Here is a 17532-nt window from a genome sequence, read left to right as displayed (position 1 = left end):
GCATCCCTCTTTTTGGCACAGTCTGACTTTCCACACACAGACATACCATTTGGGGTATATCCAGTCCTAGGAATACTAAGAAAGGGATTATTCAGTTGTTGTTTCTGTTGACTTTGTCTTAACACTTACTTCATAGTTGGTTTCAGGGAAGGTTAACTTATGTTCAGGTTGTGTGTTCTCCAAAGACAGTGAGGTCTTTGCTTTAACTAGCTAGAAATAGGTGGATGTACCACAAGAGCTTTGTCAGCTAAAAATGATAGACTCTACCTCCATTGTCTGTATTAGCATCCTCACTACGTTCGTATTAATAAATAACACAAATAGACTTTAGAAGGGAAAGAATCAAGACAAGCCGCCTTCTAGCTCTCATCTGCTCAGACTTGAAAATACAGGGGAGGCATGCTTTAAGAGAAGAATGCAGATTTAGGATCTGAATGCTGTTGGACCACAAACTACCAGCTGAAGACTGTTTAGGATATTTATGAAAGAACTTAGTGGACCTCTGCTCAGCTTCTGGTGGAGAGGTGGAGACATATATCAGAAGGAACATCCTTCCTGACAGCCCCACCAAAGAAACCATAAAATGAGAAAGCACAAAACTCGAAAGAGCTCCAAAACCTTGATGAAGTATCCGCTGAATGCTGAGGCATGTACGCTCTGTGGAGAGACGTAACTCTCGGGGGCATACAACTGTGCACAGCACTTTATATAGTAATTAAGAAGAAAGAAACAGTGTTCTATTAAAAAGACTGCCAGTTCCCCAGAGAAAATAGCTTTTGTGTATCACTTTATGCTAGTGGTGACAGAATAGAAAACAAAATACCACAGAGTTACATACATGTTCTTTGTCTAGAAGTATTTACAAATAACTTTACAAATTTTTACACACATTTTCAGGTTTGTTTGTTTACTTTTATATTAAGAGCAAAATTAGTCCCCAGAGGCTTCTAAGGCTTCACTTGGTGCCTTGTACTGTACATTCATGCTTGGCTTCTTCCTGGGACAAGAGAGGAAAAGAGTTTAAAAATGTGCAAATCACAGACATCTAAAGAACCCTGGATGTAAGGACTCCTACAGACTGACATCTGTAGAGCGGTCGTCCTACTTCTCTTCAAATCAGAGACAGCTACTGGTGGCGGGCTCAGGGCAAAAGAGATTAGGAAGGGAGAAGGAGCCATATATGAATTGCAATAATTAGATGAGTACATTAGTGCCGGAACATCTGGGTGAGAAGAGTCATAGATCAATTCCTACTGCATACAGCAGTTCAAACAATGCAAGGAGTGGACATTGTGAATTCTAAACACAGCATTGAAATGATCTCTTGTACACTGTTACGGGTTGACTCCTGCTGCATATTTTGGAGTCAAAATTACTGTTTACTGACACAATCTTGACCAGGCACAGTATGATTCTATCAGTCAAAAAATACTGACTTTTTTGAGAAAGACGCACCCTTCTCCTAGTTTTCACAGGTTGTTTTGTTTTCATGCCTTAACACTAAATGTTGTAAAAATATTGAAATTAAAAAAGAAAAAATTTACAATTTACAAGTGTCCATATAAGTAAATTATTCAAAAATTTAAGATCATCTACAAGGATCTACGAAATAACAACGCTGATAATGACACTGAGCCTGTGGGAAGAACAATCCACATGCCGTGAGAAACGGATGGTGGGTTTCTTCCGGAACGATGAGTCACAAGGTTGGTCTTTTCTTCTAAAATCTGTTTCTTCAGCTACAGCAGCAGAAGTCTTGAGTCCATGTTCATTACTTACTTCGACCTAAAAAGCAGAATATGTGAATTACTTACAAATGAAAACCTATTCTTTTTATCTTCTAATTTGTGAGATGTAAATTCACACCAGCTGACAGGTTAGTAACTAGTGAACAAGTGGATAAATCACCTCTGGTCACTAATTTCCGCAGCTGTTAAGACCCACATATAAGGTCAAGAATGAATGGCTGGGTACAAAGTGGTAGCTTTGTAACATGCATACACCAAAGGCAAAAAACATTTGGGGAAAAATACCACAGGTGGTGAAACATGTCTGAAGCTCACATAAGAATAGATTCTTTTTAGCATAATATGTTTTAACAGTATAAGATGTGTGTCCTCCAGGTTATAAAATTCAGACATGACCTGATTACAAACGTGTGCATTTGAGCTGGACTCACACTATTTGTAGTCCTCACCACAACCACACGCTTGCTGAATCTACGTATTCTCACGTCTGCCTGTAAACCATGTTCACTTGTGTAATCTTGCAAAATCTGTGATGGTCTTTCATAGCAATTTTACAGTGGGTAGATTCTCAGGAGAAGATGCAAACAGGACAGGGTCACACAGATCCATCACAGAGCGGTAACCTCTCCACTGGCAGAATTTCTCAGACACTGCATCAGTCCCACAAGCAGAAGCTAGCAATGTCCCTAGAAATGCCAGGGACATCCCTACTTGGAATTACGGATTCAGTGTCTGTCCAGACAGGGTTGCCCAAAGCTGTAGTAGTCCTGGATCAGACCTACTCATCCAAACAGGAATGGGGCACATGTAAACTTTAAATTCTGCAACCATTAATAATAATAATCATAAAAACCCCTAGTGCAAGCCAAAATACTTTTTTTTTTTCTTCTAATCCCCATGCTCCTCTCTTTTCCATGTAGCAGTACATGAAGCAATTCTAAATACTATCGAGTGACCTGGCTGTTGATGTTGTGATTGAAACAGAGGAGAACACAACAGTCTTCTTTATAGTCCTTCTGCTTTAGTCCCAAAGAGAACATGACAATTTTTTCCCACTCCCCCTATTGTCTCCTGCCTTACACACATCTTAGCTGAAACTGGACAGTTCAGGGCAAAGATCTTGCTTCTCCTTGTCCGGTAGCCTAATGGAGTTATAGGGAGAACGAAGAGCAAACAGACAAGCTATGATCATTCATATTTGCATTAAAAAGTGTTCCCTGTGAGAACAAGTTCAAATTTAACCTCTTCTCAGGGGTGAAAAGGAAAGCTATTCTTAGACTTGCTAATCGTTAATAATTATGGCAGCACTAAGTGGACATTGTACTGAAAAGGAGTACTTGATAAAAACAGACTGTCTTCTACATAGTTTGGATGAGGCCACAGAACCTTGTATTTTCAATGGGCTATGTTTAGTTAATTTATGAATGAAATAAGGGAAATAAAAGGGGTGAGACAAAGGGAAATATAGCCAAGCTTTCATCTATAAAAAGCATCACGCTAATTTTTCCCGTCAGTAAAGTGGTAAGGATGGCAAAAAATCTGTAACCTTTATTAAGGCTTTGAATGTATTTAACAAGTATTATTCATGCTCAACTCTAAGAGAAGAGAAATAGAGGTTTTCACAGCCTGGATACCAGAAGTCACATTTCTTAGGGATACTATGGATTCTCAGACTATATATAACTGATATAGATAGCAATTAACTTATCAAAAGAAGTCAAGAAGGCTGATGTGCTGCAGAGAGATAAGCATCTGCAAATTTCTGGCACAATCCACTATTTAAATTGTTCCCAGCAATTTGGCTTTTAATTCAGACTTTGATCACTGATAGTATTTTTCCTCCCTGCTTAGGTAAAGATCCTCTCTGTATCTTTCAGTGCCTAAAACCAAAACATCAATAAAGAAGAAAACACAGTATAATTTATCTTCCAGTTTTATACTTCTAGCAGCCATAAAGAGGCCAGAGAGGGTCCTCCCAGCTGTACAAGAATACCCATACATGGGAAATGGGAAGATGCCATTTATTCTCCAGTATTGCAAGCTCACCAGCAACCCCAAAATCCGTTGAACTACTTAACCAAAATCTGCTATCAAAGAACGAATTCTCAGGTTCTGTGACATTTCTACTGCAAAACACATGAACAGATTTTGCAGGAACATATTTACAAGTCTTTTGTGAAAATGTCTTTTTTTTCCTCTCCTTTAGTTATAGCAAGTTTGCTAAGAAAGTACTAAACATTTATTCACCTAATACTTTAAAATTATCCTCAACGCAGGCTTAAAGATTAAAATCTTTTATGGAGAGGTGTAAATGTTGTAGCTGTGGCTTTCTTCCTCCTGGATACCAATTTCACTTTTTCAGTCTAGTGGCTTATTCAGAATGTCAAAACTCCATTTTGCTGTCATTTTTCCCACAGAAAATGCAGCAAAATTGGTATTTAATGAAATATTACTGAAAATGCAGATTCCAATGTAGAGGTTGTACTTAATGCCATGTCAAACTGTTCATTGTTTCATTTTGTCTTAATGTGATATTTCTTCCTGTTCTAACATACACTGTCATACTGTCAAGGAGAAAGGGCTTTTTTCCTTTTTGGGCCTTCATAATCCTACAATATTTACTTACTAAATTTGAGTAAAATTTTGTCCATGTTTATTTCTACAAACCGAAAGCTGCAGCATGAATAAAATATATTTTAAAAACATGCAAAAATTAATAAAGTCACAGGCAAAGTTCAAGTGTCAAGTGCCGACTCAAAAGATTTGGTTAGTAATTGTCCACTTTAAATTAAAACTCCCAGCACATGCACACATGCATACACCAGGAAAAACCTTCAAACCCATTTTAATTCTGTTAACTGGTAAGTAAAATACAGTAAGTCATTAAATCAGTTTCAGTCAATTAGTTGCACGTGGGTTTCATGTTGCATTTAAGATGCATGAAAGGCCCGAAGGTAAATTTGAAGACAGAAAGCATCAGGGCAACAACTTACAAGCATCTAAGAAGAATTTCTAAATTAAGATCTTCTGTTTTACCACTAATACTTTGAAATATCATCTATTTGAAGTTATCTGAGCTTCTGCCAAAATATATGTACTAGTAATATCTCCCCGTATCTTAATTTATTCCAAATAAAATGAATAGATATGCATCTAAAATTATTCATTAGGTACCAGAGTAGGAAAAGTCTATGAAAATATGTGATTTTCATGGTGAGAGCAAATAAGTGATGACAAAGAGATAATGAACTTCCAGAGAAACTCTACAGATAAATAGATTTTAAGCTGACTAGCAGTTTTTCAGCAAACATTTTTCTTTCAGTAGCTAGACAAATGTAAAAGCTTCTGCTTTTCCATAAATGGGTTAATCTCATTAAGGTTTATGCAGCAGCCATAAACCAGCTCTTTTCTTGCTAAAAAGTCAGCAGGGAAGCAATTCCATCCTTCACTGCGAGCCTCTCCTTGCGTTAAGCCGAGGCACGACATGGCAGACATGGTGATATCTACTAATCCTTGCTTTAGCGGATGTGTCATCAGTGACAAAGTATCCTTACTTGCATGTTTTATGTGGATTAATTTTTAATAAAGTTCTAATTAAAATATAATTAAATTATTAGTAACCTGATGCCAAAATTATTTCAGGAGAAGGTTAGCTTTCAGTCCAGTTAGAAGGATTAATGTGGTCCGTAGGACCAGAACCTTACCTACAGGCTTTACAGGCTTTAACTCAACATGTTCCTGGGGGGGCTGTCGGTAGGAGTATGTGTCAAGTCCGCCTATGAAATCAACTGAAAATACAACAGTTCCAGAAATGAACAAATGGAAATGAAAATATGTCAACTGAAAAAGAAATATGGACAAATTATGTTAAAAAAAAATAGTAAGCACGTGCACAGGTTTGCATACAAGAAATAAACCAAGTAGGTAAAGATGCTGTGGAAACTGGTTACAGAAGGCTCTGTGCCCTGTCTTCCTTGGGGTCCCTTTAGCCCTGTGCCTGGCAAGACAGGCCAGCAGTTGGCTGACCAGACATGCACACCCCTGCCAGTGCGCGTGCAAAAGCAGCATTCACGGATCTGCAGAGTACGTAAACAGAAACCGCCGTGGGGTAAGGTAGCTGCTTCTCTTTAGGGCAATCTCACATATATTTCATAATTCACTTTCGACTCCTTTTGAAGCGTTTAGAAATTTAGGCAGTGGAAACAGTTTAGCTCGTGAACCTAATTTCACCTAAACTTCTATGACTCGATGGACTTGCAGGGATGTAACGCACCAACAAAAACCAAAGGTGTGTCCGCTGCGTTAAGAATAAACAGGTGAGAACTGAATGTGAAAAAGCAGCAGCATCTTCTCTGGATGAACTTGTGGCGACAGGAAGCCTTTTCAGAACCCTTCCACTTTCTCTCAAGATTTCTATGTCAGAAATAATGTGGGGATATCTGCTCTTGAGAATTTTTTAGATCCTTCTATGGTCATAATGATTGTAAAATAAGACATTTTAGTCTGAGTCTTGTATCTTGTTATTTTTGATAAGATTTTAAGCAGCTTCAAGAAGCCACACGTCCAAGCTATCCTAGAAATCTTAAAAGGAGGTTCACGGAGAAGGTTATTTTTCTGTTGATTTAGAAGGGTTTTCTGCAGACCTGTGCAGAGCTGACAAATTCACAGCACGTTGGGATTCTTTGGTCACATGGAAAGCAACTGCCTTCATTTGTTTATATATAGGCATATATACAAAAGTCCTAAGCAGAATGTAGGTCCTCATTGCGTTAATCACTGTATGAGCACTTAATAAGAAACAGCCCCTTCCCAGGCAATGTATGCACCAGGTAAACGAAGAAAGAAAGAGTGCTCATCCAGGATGAGGGGATGGGGAAATAAGGCTTAGAGATTGAAGGGCTGATGAAACACCCACTGAAATCTGTGGAGATGCTCCTGTGATTTTAATTGCCTCTCCTCTTGAGTCCAGGAAAGGGGTAGCTTGGCTGAAAACTGAACTTGATGTACTTCAATCATACAGCACTACCTTAGCCGCAAGACTCTTTTCTTAAAACTGTCTGAGCAGGACATAATGCTGAAGAGCTAGCCCAGCCTGAGTGCCAGTCCTAGCCTGTCTGCACCTCCTCTTCATACTGTATTTCTTTCATGTTGCAGCTCTCCTTCAGAATGCTGTCACTACATAAAATACTTCAAAATTGACTTAAGCACTAAGGGGACCAAACCCTTATAAAGAGACATATTTGCAGATATATTTTTGTAAAAGTGGATTTTTAAAATGTCTAGATGTCTAATGTAAGACATAGTTACTTATTCATTTTTTAGAATAAATTGTGTCCATAGTGTTATAATTTTTTTGGTGGTTATATACTTTAGTTTTTCCCACTCTCTGAAGGGTTGTTTTTTTTTTTACTGAGGACATGTGATAGAAGGAGTTAGAAAGTATGTTTTTGAGATAATTCACCACTTCAGAACCACACATCATTCCTCTCAGCAATCACAAGCATCATCTGCAACTGTTAGCAGGGAGAGAATTTAAAGTAACTAGTCCTTCTGCCAACAAATATTTTGGAGAAAGAAATGAAGTCAATATGCATTAACGATTGACAACGTAGACGTGTCTTTGTCTGACAAAGAAAATATATTTAATAGCACCATCCAACAAGTTTTCAGATGAGCTGCTCAAACCTGTTTAGCTGAGGCTTTCTCTTTTGCAATCCAAGATGTGTTATATAGTATTAAAGTTGAAGTTTGACTTAAAATTCATGTGAAGCTAATTCTCAAGGCAAGAAGCTGCTCTATCACACAAGACAATGGAATTTGCCATTTTTCATTATGCACTCTATTTTATGGCTGATAGCTCTTTAATACGAAGATTCATCATCAGTTATTTGAATTATAAGTTACTTTTAGTTTTAAAAATACAGTCTGATTTTACCTGATATTTTCACCACTTATATCTAGGACTAAGACTACAAATGGCCATTAAATATAGAAACTTGAGTTTTTATTTTCATTTGATACAAAGACATTACTACGTATGTTTCAGTTCAAACAGACATCTTAGACATCCAACTTTGATCAAATACTTTAAAACTTTACCTTGACTGAACTTTTCAGATGCATACATCCCTCTGTTTAATTGGCCAAAAGCAAACAGCAGCAACATTTGTATAGGTTTCCCAATGGGAAAACATTACTTTAAGGATGATATCAAATAATTGATTTGGTTTATTTCTGGCCTGGTTAATGCATTATGGATAATTTCTGCCATAGATTCATAGGACTACAATAATTAACTTCAGAAAGTTGCATACACCTGGAAGAAATTTCAATGAAAAAAAAAAAATTTCTTTACAGTTCTGTAATTCTATGCATTAAATTAAAAAAACAAAAACCAAACCCACAACTTGTTAGCAATAGGAATATTCAGTCACTAAACAAGGAGCACCCCATGGAGTCCAGTCATTAACTACAGTCGTGCAGAGAGAAACTTAAAATCCTAGGGAGAGGATTTTTTAGCACCCCACAGATAATAGCAGGTTACAGCAGAAGCTAGTTATTTTATCTGCAGCTGGCTGCAAAACATGATCCATATTCCCAGGGAATTGCTCTCTCCTTGTGTCACCTCAGTTTTGTGGTCATGCCGGATGCTTAATGGCCAGTGTGAAATGTTCCTTTAGAGTTCACTACCTGCTGGGCTTGGAAGTGCAAATCTGTGCCGGCTGTCCACCACGGGCAGTCCATTAAAATGATGTTCATTCACTCACGGGCCATATCAGAAGAACAGTTGTCATAATCTGCCTGAGTGAGAGAAGTGCAATATGCTGCTGGCTGGAGAAAGTGTATCCACTGTCATCAGTAATTTTGAGAGTTATTCTTTTCTAGACAGATGACATTTAGATTTGCCTTATTACTATTAATCCAGTGCATTTGCCCATATGCCAGTTAAAATTTGCTTTCCTTTGAAGTTAGCACAGGAGAATCAGAGCTCAGAAAAAAATCCTTTCTCCTTTCCCACTCTCTCATCTGGAATTCAGCTTCTCTGGCAATATCCCACTGACCTGCTGGCAGGCCTTGCGCAAACAGCTGCCAGAGCTTGTCAGCCCATTGGTATATTACTAATTTCTCCTTTCAAAGTTGGCAAATTCTAAGCGTGTCTGGAGGTGCAGGGTATGAACAGAGCAGTGATATGCAGACAACACAATTCTTAGTAAATCCTGCAGCCTCTTGGCCTGGAATACTTTAGATCCTATTGATGCTTGCCTCCCCTTTTTATAAATGAGGAGAAGCCCCCAAACTGACGGCTTGAACGGCTGGCCCCTCCAGCTGTCCCCTTTCCAAGAGAGGGGCAGGCTAGCAGCTGCTTGAATGTGCTTTTATGTACAGAAGATTTTCTTAACCTACAGGGTTCCAAATACTAATTTGCACGGAATGGCGTTCCTTGTGCTGTGATTTTTTTGAATGGCAATATATTAATGCAATTGCAGCCATTAAGAAAAGGTATGTAGCTGGGGAGGGTGTAACCAGGTCACGTAAGTGACAGGTAGTAAGAAAAAGAGCCAAAGTCAACAAGAAAGAGGAAGCAAAAATAGTCAGTGCTAGATGAATAAAGTCCAAACTTTGGCCTTTGGACCGAACATTGGTTCCAAACATTGGAAATGTTTGCACTTGGAGTTCATATAAACTTTCCAGATAAGCACTTTTTTTTCTAGGATCTCTAAATTCTTCAGTTGCCTTCCATTGTCAAGAGACACACTGTTCTCACACCCTTCACTGAACCAGCCAGACTGACCCAGCTATCTCTCTGGAGCCAATACTATCCATTTTTCCCTCTTCATACTAAGTCTGAGCACCGAAGCCTCAAGTCATGTAGCAGAAGAATCACACATTCCTTTGCAAGATCCCAGGAATAGCTTCTCATTTATGTAGAGGACTAAAGGAGGGAAAATGTGTGCAAGACAATTAAGAAAGGGAGAAGAGACATCAGTAATCATATGTAGCACTGTGATTGCTGCTCTGTCTCTATAAAGTAGTAGCAGACAGTAATCAGGTTAAAATAGGATAAAGTGGTAGAAAATTACTGAGACAACCTTTTACATAAACTTTTATTACTGAAAGCTAGAAAGAGAATAGTTCAGGATTCCACAGTAATTACTAAGATTTTGCACCAGATTTTCTTCTTAGTCTTCACCTAGTGAGATAGATCATCATTTTAAAAACTGCCCACATTGTAACTCGAGTACCACACTTCTCTGTAGGACTGCGCTGAAAGAAGCACCCCCTCACAAATTGCCTTAAAAAGGGCACTGGTACAGAAATTTTAACTAGGTCTTTGCTATTGAAGTCTCTCCTCAATGTATCAGTGTTGTGATATCCAAGATTTTAATGTCAGATATTCAAAGATTTTTTTTTTTCCAAGGATATGACTGCCCAGTAAGACGAAAAAAGTATGAGGAAGATCAAAGTTGTTAGAAAGTGAAAGTGTCTCAAACCTTCTTATCCCAGACCCCTGAGTCATTCCAAATATGAAAATACCTTTCCAAAACGTCCTCTGTGCCATGCCTTTGAAAGCTATTTACAGCCATACCATCCCATTACTGAAGTTAAATGCCAGGCTGCCTGATTATGGGTTTTTTCTTAAAGTAAGTATTTCTCAATCATTTTCAGGTCATTAAGGACTCTTGGCCACTACATGGTAAAAGTCCCTAGAAGAGTACAGTCATCACACATAAGGTCTATAGGAAAAATACTTATCACAAGTTTATTATCACTAATTTAGTATCAGAAAAGAATATACTTTAAGCTGCAAACATGTAGGAATTCTCTCCTTTAGGCTTCAGAAAACATCCATTTTTCGTGACGTTGTGTTATCTGCAAACCCTATGCAAAACTTAAGTTGATGAGGAAGAGTTTTCCATTTTGGTTTAAAATGTTATATTTTACTCTCTCTAAATACTTATCAGAGCCTTATCTTTTTGGCAAAGCAGATCAGCCTGGGCATCAAACATCCCATACCTCTCAGCATAGTTGTCTATGATTTACATTATTTATCAGCAATGCTGTTCGAACAAAATATTTCTGATGATACATTTTCTTCTTATATAGGTCAGTATTTTTCTGTTCCACATTTTAATAAAAATGCTAACATTTTAATGAGAATACTAACTTTTTTTTTCTTAATTTTTGTCTTGGTAACTAAAATACTTGTCTAATGACTAATAAAAAAATAGCTTGTTATTTATTTATGGAAAAAAACATATGGAAATTGTGTTTAAAACCACTTCAGACAAAGAAAGCTTTTTTTCTGAGGCTTGTATTTAAAGGTGCTATTGCTAGTTCTAAAATAAGATTTCAAATACACTGAAGGGTAGCCTTCTTTCTGCATATGACCAAAGTAAATTACAAACAATTCCAATTATGACCTCCTACATCATTTTTATACAGTAAGAAAATTAGAAATGTGAAAAATCTTGGCTCATTTGTTTTCTCTAATTACTGCTTTTCCCCTCTCTGGCACCCTTTCTGATCTAATCCCTTTTGGTGCAGAATGCTCTGGGATTCCCTTTTTTTCTTACCATTAAAGTTACTATGCTGCCTATGTACAAATTAAGCTGGCAAAGGAAAAATAATCCATGCATAAAAGATATCAAATGCCCAGAAACTACATCTATCAATTAAGTTCATACAATACCAAGAGAGAAACAATGCCATTGAGCTTTTGCAACACACATCCAGTCAATCCACTAAAATGGCAGCTCAAGTAGTCAAGAGTAAAGACTGTTGTACAGAAGGCTGCTACAGCTTCAGTCACACCTCCAAACACATGATCGTCACAATAAATGTGGCCAGGTTGGCTTAACAGAAGAGACGGAACTCTGAATCTGCGTTTTGAAGTTATGCTTTGATCTTTTTTGGTAGTCTGATTCAGGGGTATATGTTATGTGTTAGTGTGCCTTTATGTTTCTGCTGAGTTTGATGCTGTAAACTACAGAGTTCTTTTAAAAATGTTTAGTGCAGACGCTATGACCAACTGGAATCGATCTGCTCCACTTACAGTTCATTGCTAAGTTGCAAGTTAGCTGTTTTGTTCCTTCAAGTTGTTCTTTTTCCTATCAGTTGAGTCCCACGGGTCTCTGTTTCTGGCCTGTTGTTCTTTGTATCCATACCAATTTCTTTTTGCTTCAGTTATCTGCCAGTATGATCCAATTATTTATTTTTGAGAAAAAATTTAAGTATCTATGTCTGCCTGGTTATTATGTATCCAAGAATATCACAACTGCTGTTTCTAACCTTAACTGCAAGTCACAGATGCTTTAGTATGTGAAATTAATGTCCCTTTATATAATGCAGACCCTGTTCAACTCTATTGAATAATTAAAGACAAACTTCCTAGAGCAAAGTATTTACAAGATCAAATACACGACATAAAGCCATGCCTTTCAGAACACTTTTGGCATTTGGAGGAAAGGTTTTCTATACATAGAAGAAAGTTCACATCATCCATTCACAACAGAAGAGTATTAACTTTATTTTAAAAAGTAAGTTATAGGATTGGAGGGACTCTTTTTATCATTGAGTGACTCTGGATTTTTGTTCCCACCTTCCGAGGGATGGAAGACTGTTCCTGAACTTTGCTGCTGTCATCCTCTGTGACATGATATGTGCTTCATGTGTTTGTATCTTTGTTTTTCTTATGAAGAGTGAACAGCAGGGAGCTGAGGATGTTCAGGAGAGCATGTCTGTGTGCATGGCACAGTAGAGGACACAAGCCAGAGAGGTGAGGAGCTGCTAGCCTGCTCCTCAAAGCTGAGGCTGCCAGAGGGGAGCAGCAAGCCAGGTAGGTCTTAGTGGCGATGGATGGAAGGCACTGCTAAGGACTCAGGAGGCCAAGCAGAGCCTCCTGCAATTCAAGAAGCCAGAGACTTGGCTGAGACTCAAATGGGAAGCATGGTTCTCCAACTGCATAGACACAGACAACAAGGGAGGAAATGTTATAAACCTCTCATTTCTACTCTGTATGATCTAGTAACTTTGAGTTTTCCATTTAAGAAGTGTGCTAGTTTATAATCAAATGAATTCTGCCCTTTTTGAGTTTAGTATTGTGGTTTTCTTTGGGAATTCTCTATAAAGGTGAGTGTGCACATCTACTTCAAAGTTCTAGCTGACTAAAGCTGTGTCACATTCAGCCCATATTGCAATTTTTCTTGTCTTTCCTTTATAGCCCTATTTTCAAATCTTCACTTTAAAATCTGCTTAACATCTCTGCCTGTTAATGTCTTTTGCTGTCAGTCAGGAGACTCTCCTTCTTCCCTGACCCTTCCGTCCTTTATTAGTAGCTACTTTGCTGGGGTCCAGGTACAGAACTACCATCTTTAACCTGACGGACTTGACATCTTGAACTTGACACGCATGCTAAAATGGGTACTTCCAGTAGCCTGAGAGGTCAGGTATCAGCTTTTCCAGGAGAATACCGATCTGGTGATATTTCTCCTTTATGATATCAAGCACATTAACACCGTGCAACATTGTTTGCCATTTCAGATGAGGCAATTTCCATTTCCACATCCTCCTTCTCATTTATCATCCTGCCTTTGCGCCCATGACCATCAGCGATATCCTGTGTAGAAATGCTGCTTCACCACATGACACTTGCTCCTTAGCGTGGGGCATTGTATGCATTCCCTCCTCTGCAACTACACTGTGCTCACAGCTACACCTTGCTTAGCAGTGGTCTGCTTCAGTCCTTGAGGAGACAGACCCCAAGGCTTTCTACCACACATCTGCCAGGGTTTCAGCCTCTTTAAACCTTTTGTCCTCTGCTAAGCAGACAATGCTGCCTCCAGTGCTTCTGGAGCCTTCCTGTCCTCATCCCAGCAGAAAATCCCACATTCTCCCTCTTTGAGTAACCAGCAGGTAAGCTTGTGGTCCTGCTGTGCTTTCTCTGAATTCAAGTCTACAGATCAGAAATAGAAGTGGATAAACTCCTTCCGTGAGCTCCAGATTCTCAATCTTCTCCTTTCAATCTTTTATCTCTGTGGATGAGCACAAACCAGCAAGCTCTAATCTTCTGTTTGTTCTTGTCTTTAGTTTTTCAAGACGGGAAAGCCAGCAAAATAACCCCTTTGTTGATCAGTGTCATGCCAGCCTTCTTTAGCCCCAGTAAATGCACTATCAAGTCCTTCTATGGTACCTTCAGTCTGCCCTAGAATATCTGATCATCCACTATTTCAAAGCCATTGTGGATGTATCTGGGAAGCCTACTATTGAACCACATCCAAGTGCAGCAATGAGTACTCATTTCTCTCTGTGAGTGCTTCTCTGCAAATGGGGAAACTTATTGCACCTCATATTGTTATTGCTTTTGTCCTGCTCTATCTTCACCTTCAAGTCATCTTGCTGATCTCTTAGCATTTTTTTTGGCATTACCATCTCTGTCACCAACTCATATTAGCTCCTCAAAACCCTGAAATATAATATGACTACCTCCTCAGCTTTGAAAATAAAGCTAAGAATGTAGAACATTACAAAATTGGAGCTTACAATGGCCAGTGGTCTTATATATAACAAAGCTGGTGAAGGGTCTAGAGCAGAAGTCTTATGAGGAGCGGCTGAGGGAACTGGGGTTGTTTAGCCTGGAGAAAAGGAGGCTGAGGGGAGACCTTATCGCTCTCTACAGGTACCTGAAAGGAGGTTGTAGAGAGGTGGGGGTCGGTCTCTTCTCCCAGGTAACAAGTGATAGGACAAGAGGAAATGGCCTCAAGTTGCGCCAGGGGAGGTTTAGACTGGTTATTAGGAAATTTTACTTCACTGAAAGGGTTATCAAGCATTGGAACAGGCTGCCCAGGGAAGTGGTTGAGTCGCCATCCCTGGAGGTATTTAAAGGATGTTTGGATGAGGTGCTTAGGGACATGGTATAGTGGTGGTCTTGGTAGTGTTAGGTTTACAGTTGGACTCTGTGATCTTAAAGGTCTTTTCCAACCTGTATGATTCTGTGATTCTGTGAGTGAGGAAAGAAATATCATGCGTGTCAGCAAACATGATGGCTAGGAAAATGGTTTTCTCATTGTTAGAAAGTTGGTATCAGTTCGTATTAGGAGAAAGATGAATGTGCAGAAGAGAAGTAGAGTCTGTAACAAGATTAATACTCATTTTGAAGACACCAGTGAATCAATCTGCTAATGATAAAGAAAGATAATGCAATACTGACCTCATCAATAAAAAGTCCTCCCCCTGAAGAAAGATGAAGTAAAAAATACACTTTTATGAAAACCTTGTAACTCTCGAATTTCAGTACTCCAAAATCACACATTATCATGATTAAGGAGGAAAAGAGAATGAGTAGAAATCAATGCCAAGGAATAAGAGTCATCATATAAATGTTGAGAGTCAGATAGCATTACTTGGTTTTGCTGCACCTAACCCGTAATATTGAGAAAAACACAGATGTACTGAGATTAAATTTCTGCTAATAAAACCAACAGTATATTTACTGATTCAAGCCTAAAGAATGTCAAATGGAGTTTAAAGTGTGTCCAGCTATGACTCAGATCACAGAACACTGGTAAGAGAAAGACTTGTTGTGATATAGAGCTAATAAAGCACATCAGCAACACAGACTAAATACAATAAATATAATGTAGACTTTTTGAAAAATAGGGGTTTTAGGAAGAGGTAATATATTTTATTTGACCACCTGGCCCAGCTGGAAAACCATATCAACTATATCACCCAATTTAGTAACATAACACCTCTTGCTATAAATCTTGCTTCTCTTATAGCCTGAAATCATTAGGGCTATTGGATTAGTGCAACTAGAAAGTCTGAAAAGTACAACATATAGACAACAAGTCCAGGTTTACAAATAGGAGGAATTTAGAAAGGTTATTTTATGAAGGGTTGAAGGTGTGATGACATCAGAGACACAGTAAAGAGAACTAAAGGTTACAGTAAAAATTAAACAGGATAAAAAAAGGGTTTAGGAAAAAAAACTTAAATTAGTTTTAGTATTTGAATATCTTCTCCTTTCTCTTGTTCTTTGACTGTGGTTTTTCTAAGAAATCCTTGTGATACTTTATTTGCATGGGTCTTTCTCTTGCTTTGATTTTGTGAATAATCAACATTGTTATCCCTTTGTTTTCCAAACAAAATTGACAAATTTTCTTGATGGAACATGCTGGTTGCCTTTAGATTTATGAGATTTAGAGCTGAGATTTTCAAAGATGGCTAAAACTATGGACAGTTAATTCTTATTTGATTTGTTTGATTTTGCCACATTTTGAGAAAGTATACATTACCAAATAAAATTATCTTCTAAAATTACCTGGCTGTGACCTGAAATTTATGGATTGGTTCAATGTATTTCACTGACTTGTACTGGTTAGCCATCTCTTTTTTAATTTATACAGTAGCTGCTTTGCAAAGTAGTTGTTTGAGTAGCCTCCAAGGCTGTAATGTATGATTACATATACTGGGGTCCATTACATACAATGGGACCCATATTGTATGATTTTTAACATGGATACTCCCTTAAAACAAGAAACGAGCAGCTTTGGCTTTTTTAGTGCTGTATTTCAAAGTTTAGTATTGTTAGAAAGGAATTGTGAATAAACCTCTGCTTCAGGAAAATTCAGTCAGTGGCAGTCTCTTGGCTCAGCTGGTCTGTATGGATCTGTTTTCATTTTTGAGGTTATTATCTGTAAGGAAAACAGGAGGACATTTCTTTCTTCTAAAATGAAACCTCACCATCACTCTCTCAGACCAGACATGGGCATAAGGTAAAAGCCGTTGAGAACTCTGGCCACCTAAACTGCTAATTCATCCACAAGCCTGTTGAGCGTGTCAAACACATTGAGATACGTATAATGGGAATATTTGCCTCCATTGTAACTGTTCAGCTCACTGAATCCCCATATGCCTTATCAGCATATAACCAAGATCACTTATGGCCCAGTGCAGAGCCTGATTACTCCTGTACCCTCCTTGGCTCAGTACACCACCTCATCACACGGGTGCACCACTCGCTCCAGGCTTATGCTTCCCACACCAACGGCAGGAGTATTCCGAGACAGAGCTCTTAGGCGTGATGTGCTAACTGGGAAATTATCACTCAAGCAACAATAACAATGAAATGGATATTACTTAAGGTGAGGCCCAGAAATCAGGATAACCCATCTGCGTGAAAGTTAAGACTTCGAGGAGATGGCATTTACACAGAAGAGTGGGAGTCTGAAAAGTTTCTTTTCAAGCTCCACAAATCAAAATAGACACAAAGCTGTTGCCATTTAGAAATGAAGAAGAAGATTGATACTGGAAGTGGAAAATGGATTTGTAAAGAGATTTCATTTTAATGGAGAAGCTGGGAGAAAGGTAGGGACAGGAACGGGCACCACTTAGGCCTGCGTCTGATGTCAAGTGGAAAGCTCAGGAGAGGGACACTGGATGCTGGAGTAAGATTGATTTAACAATAGATGCAATTTAAGTGAAAAGGCTAAGGTGCTGGCAACTGGGGGTTGGGATAGCATCCATTTAAAAGCAGATTTAATTTAAACAGAAAGGCCAAGGAGGCGGAAGGTGGAGACTAAACCAAAATCAATATTAAATTAGCTAAGCAGAAGCTTGAATCAAATCAGCTAGCTACAAAAGGGCATACTGAGTATTTGGGAGTAAGGAAGCAATGCGTGGACCTAGGAAATGTCAAGGAACACTCAATAAACAATATATCCCCTCTAATCAGAATAATAATTCCATTTTAATAAGAACATTATTTATTACAGTAGTAAACAGA

At 38.4% G+C, this 17532-nt stretch overlaps 1 protein-coding gene across 1 annotated transcript in view; it reads right to left on the bottom strand.

Moving 5' to 3' along the window:
- Positions 1-1624: 1624 nt before the first annotated feature.
- The window catches only part of NKAIN3 (sodium/potassium transporting ATPase interacting 3), a 303018-nt gene continuing 287110 nt past the window's right edge, over positions 1625-17532 (bottom strand). Inside the window, exons 6-7 of the mRNA XM_075495463.1 lie at positions 5453-5536; positions 1625-1785 (exon numbers count right to left, since the gene is read on the bottom strand). Of these exons, the coding sequence (XP_075351578.1) occupies positions 1772-1785; positions 5453-5536 (98 nt within the window). The 3' untranslated portion in view covers positions 1625-1771. The remainder of the gene's footprint in view (positions 1786-5452; positions 5537-17532) is intronic.

The sequence above is a fragment of the Mycteria americana genome, chromosome 2, assembly GCF_035582795.1.
Source record: "Mycteria americana isolate JAX WOST 10 ecotype Jacksonville Zoo and Gardens chromosome 2, USCA_MyAme_1.0, whole genome shotgun sequence".
NCBI classification, from domain to species: Eukaryota; Metazoa; Chordata; class Aves; order Ciconiiformes; family Ciconiidae; genus Mycteria; species Mycteria americana.
This window is presented reverse-complemented; position numbering and strand designations above follow the sequence as displayed.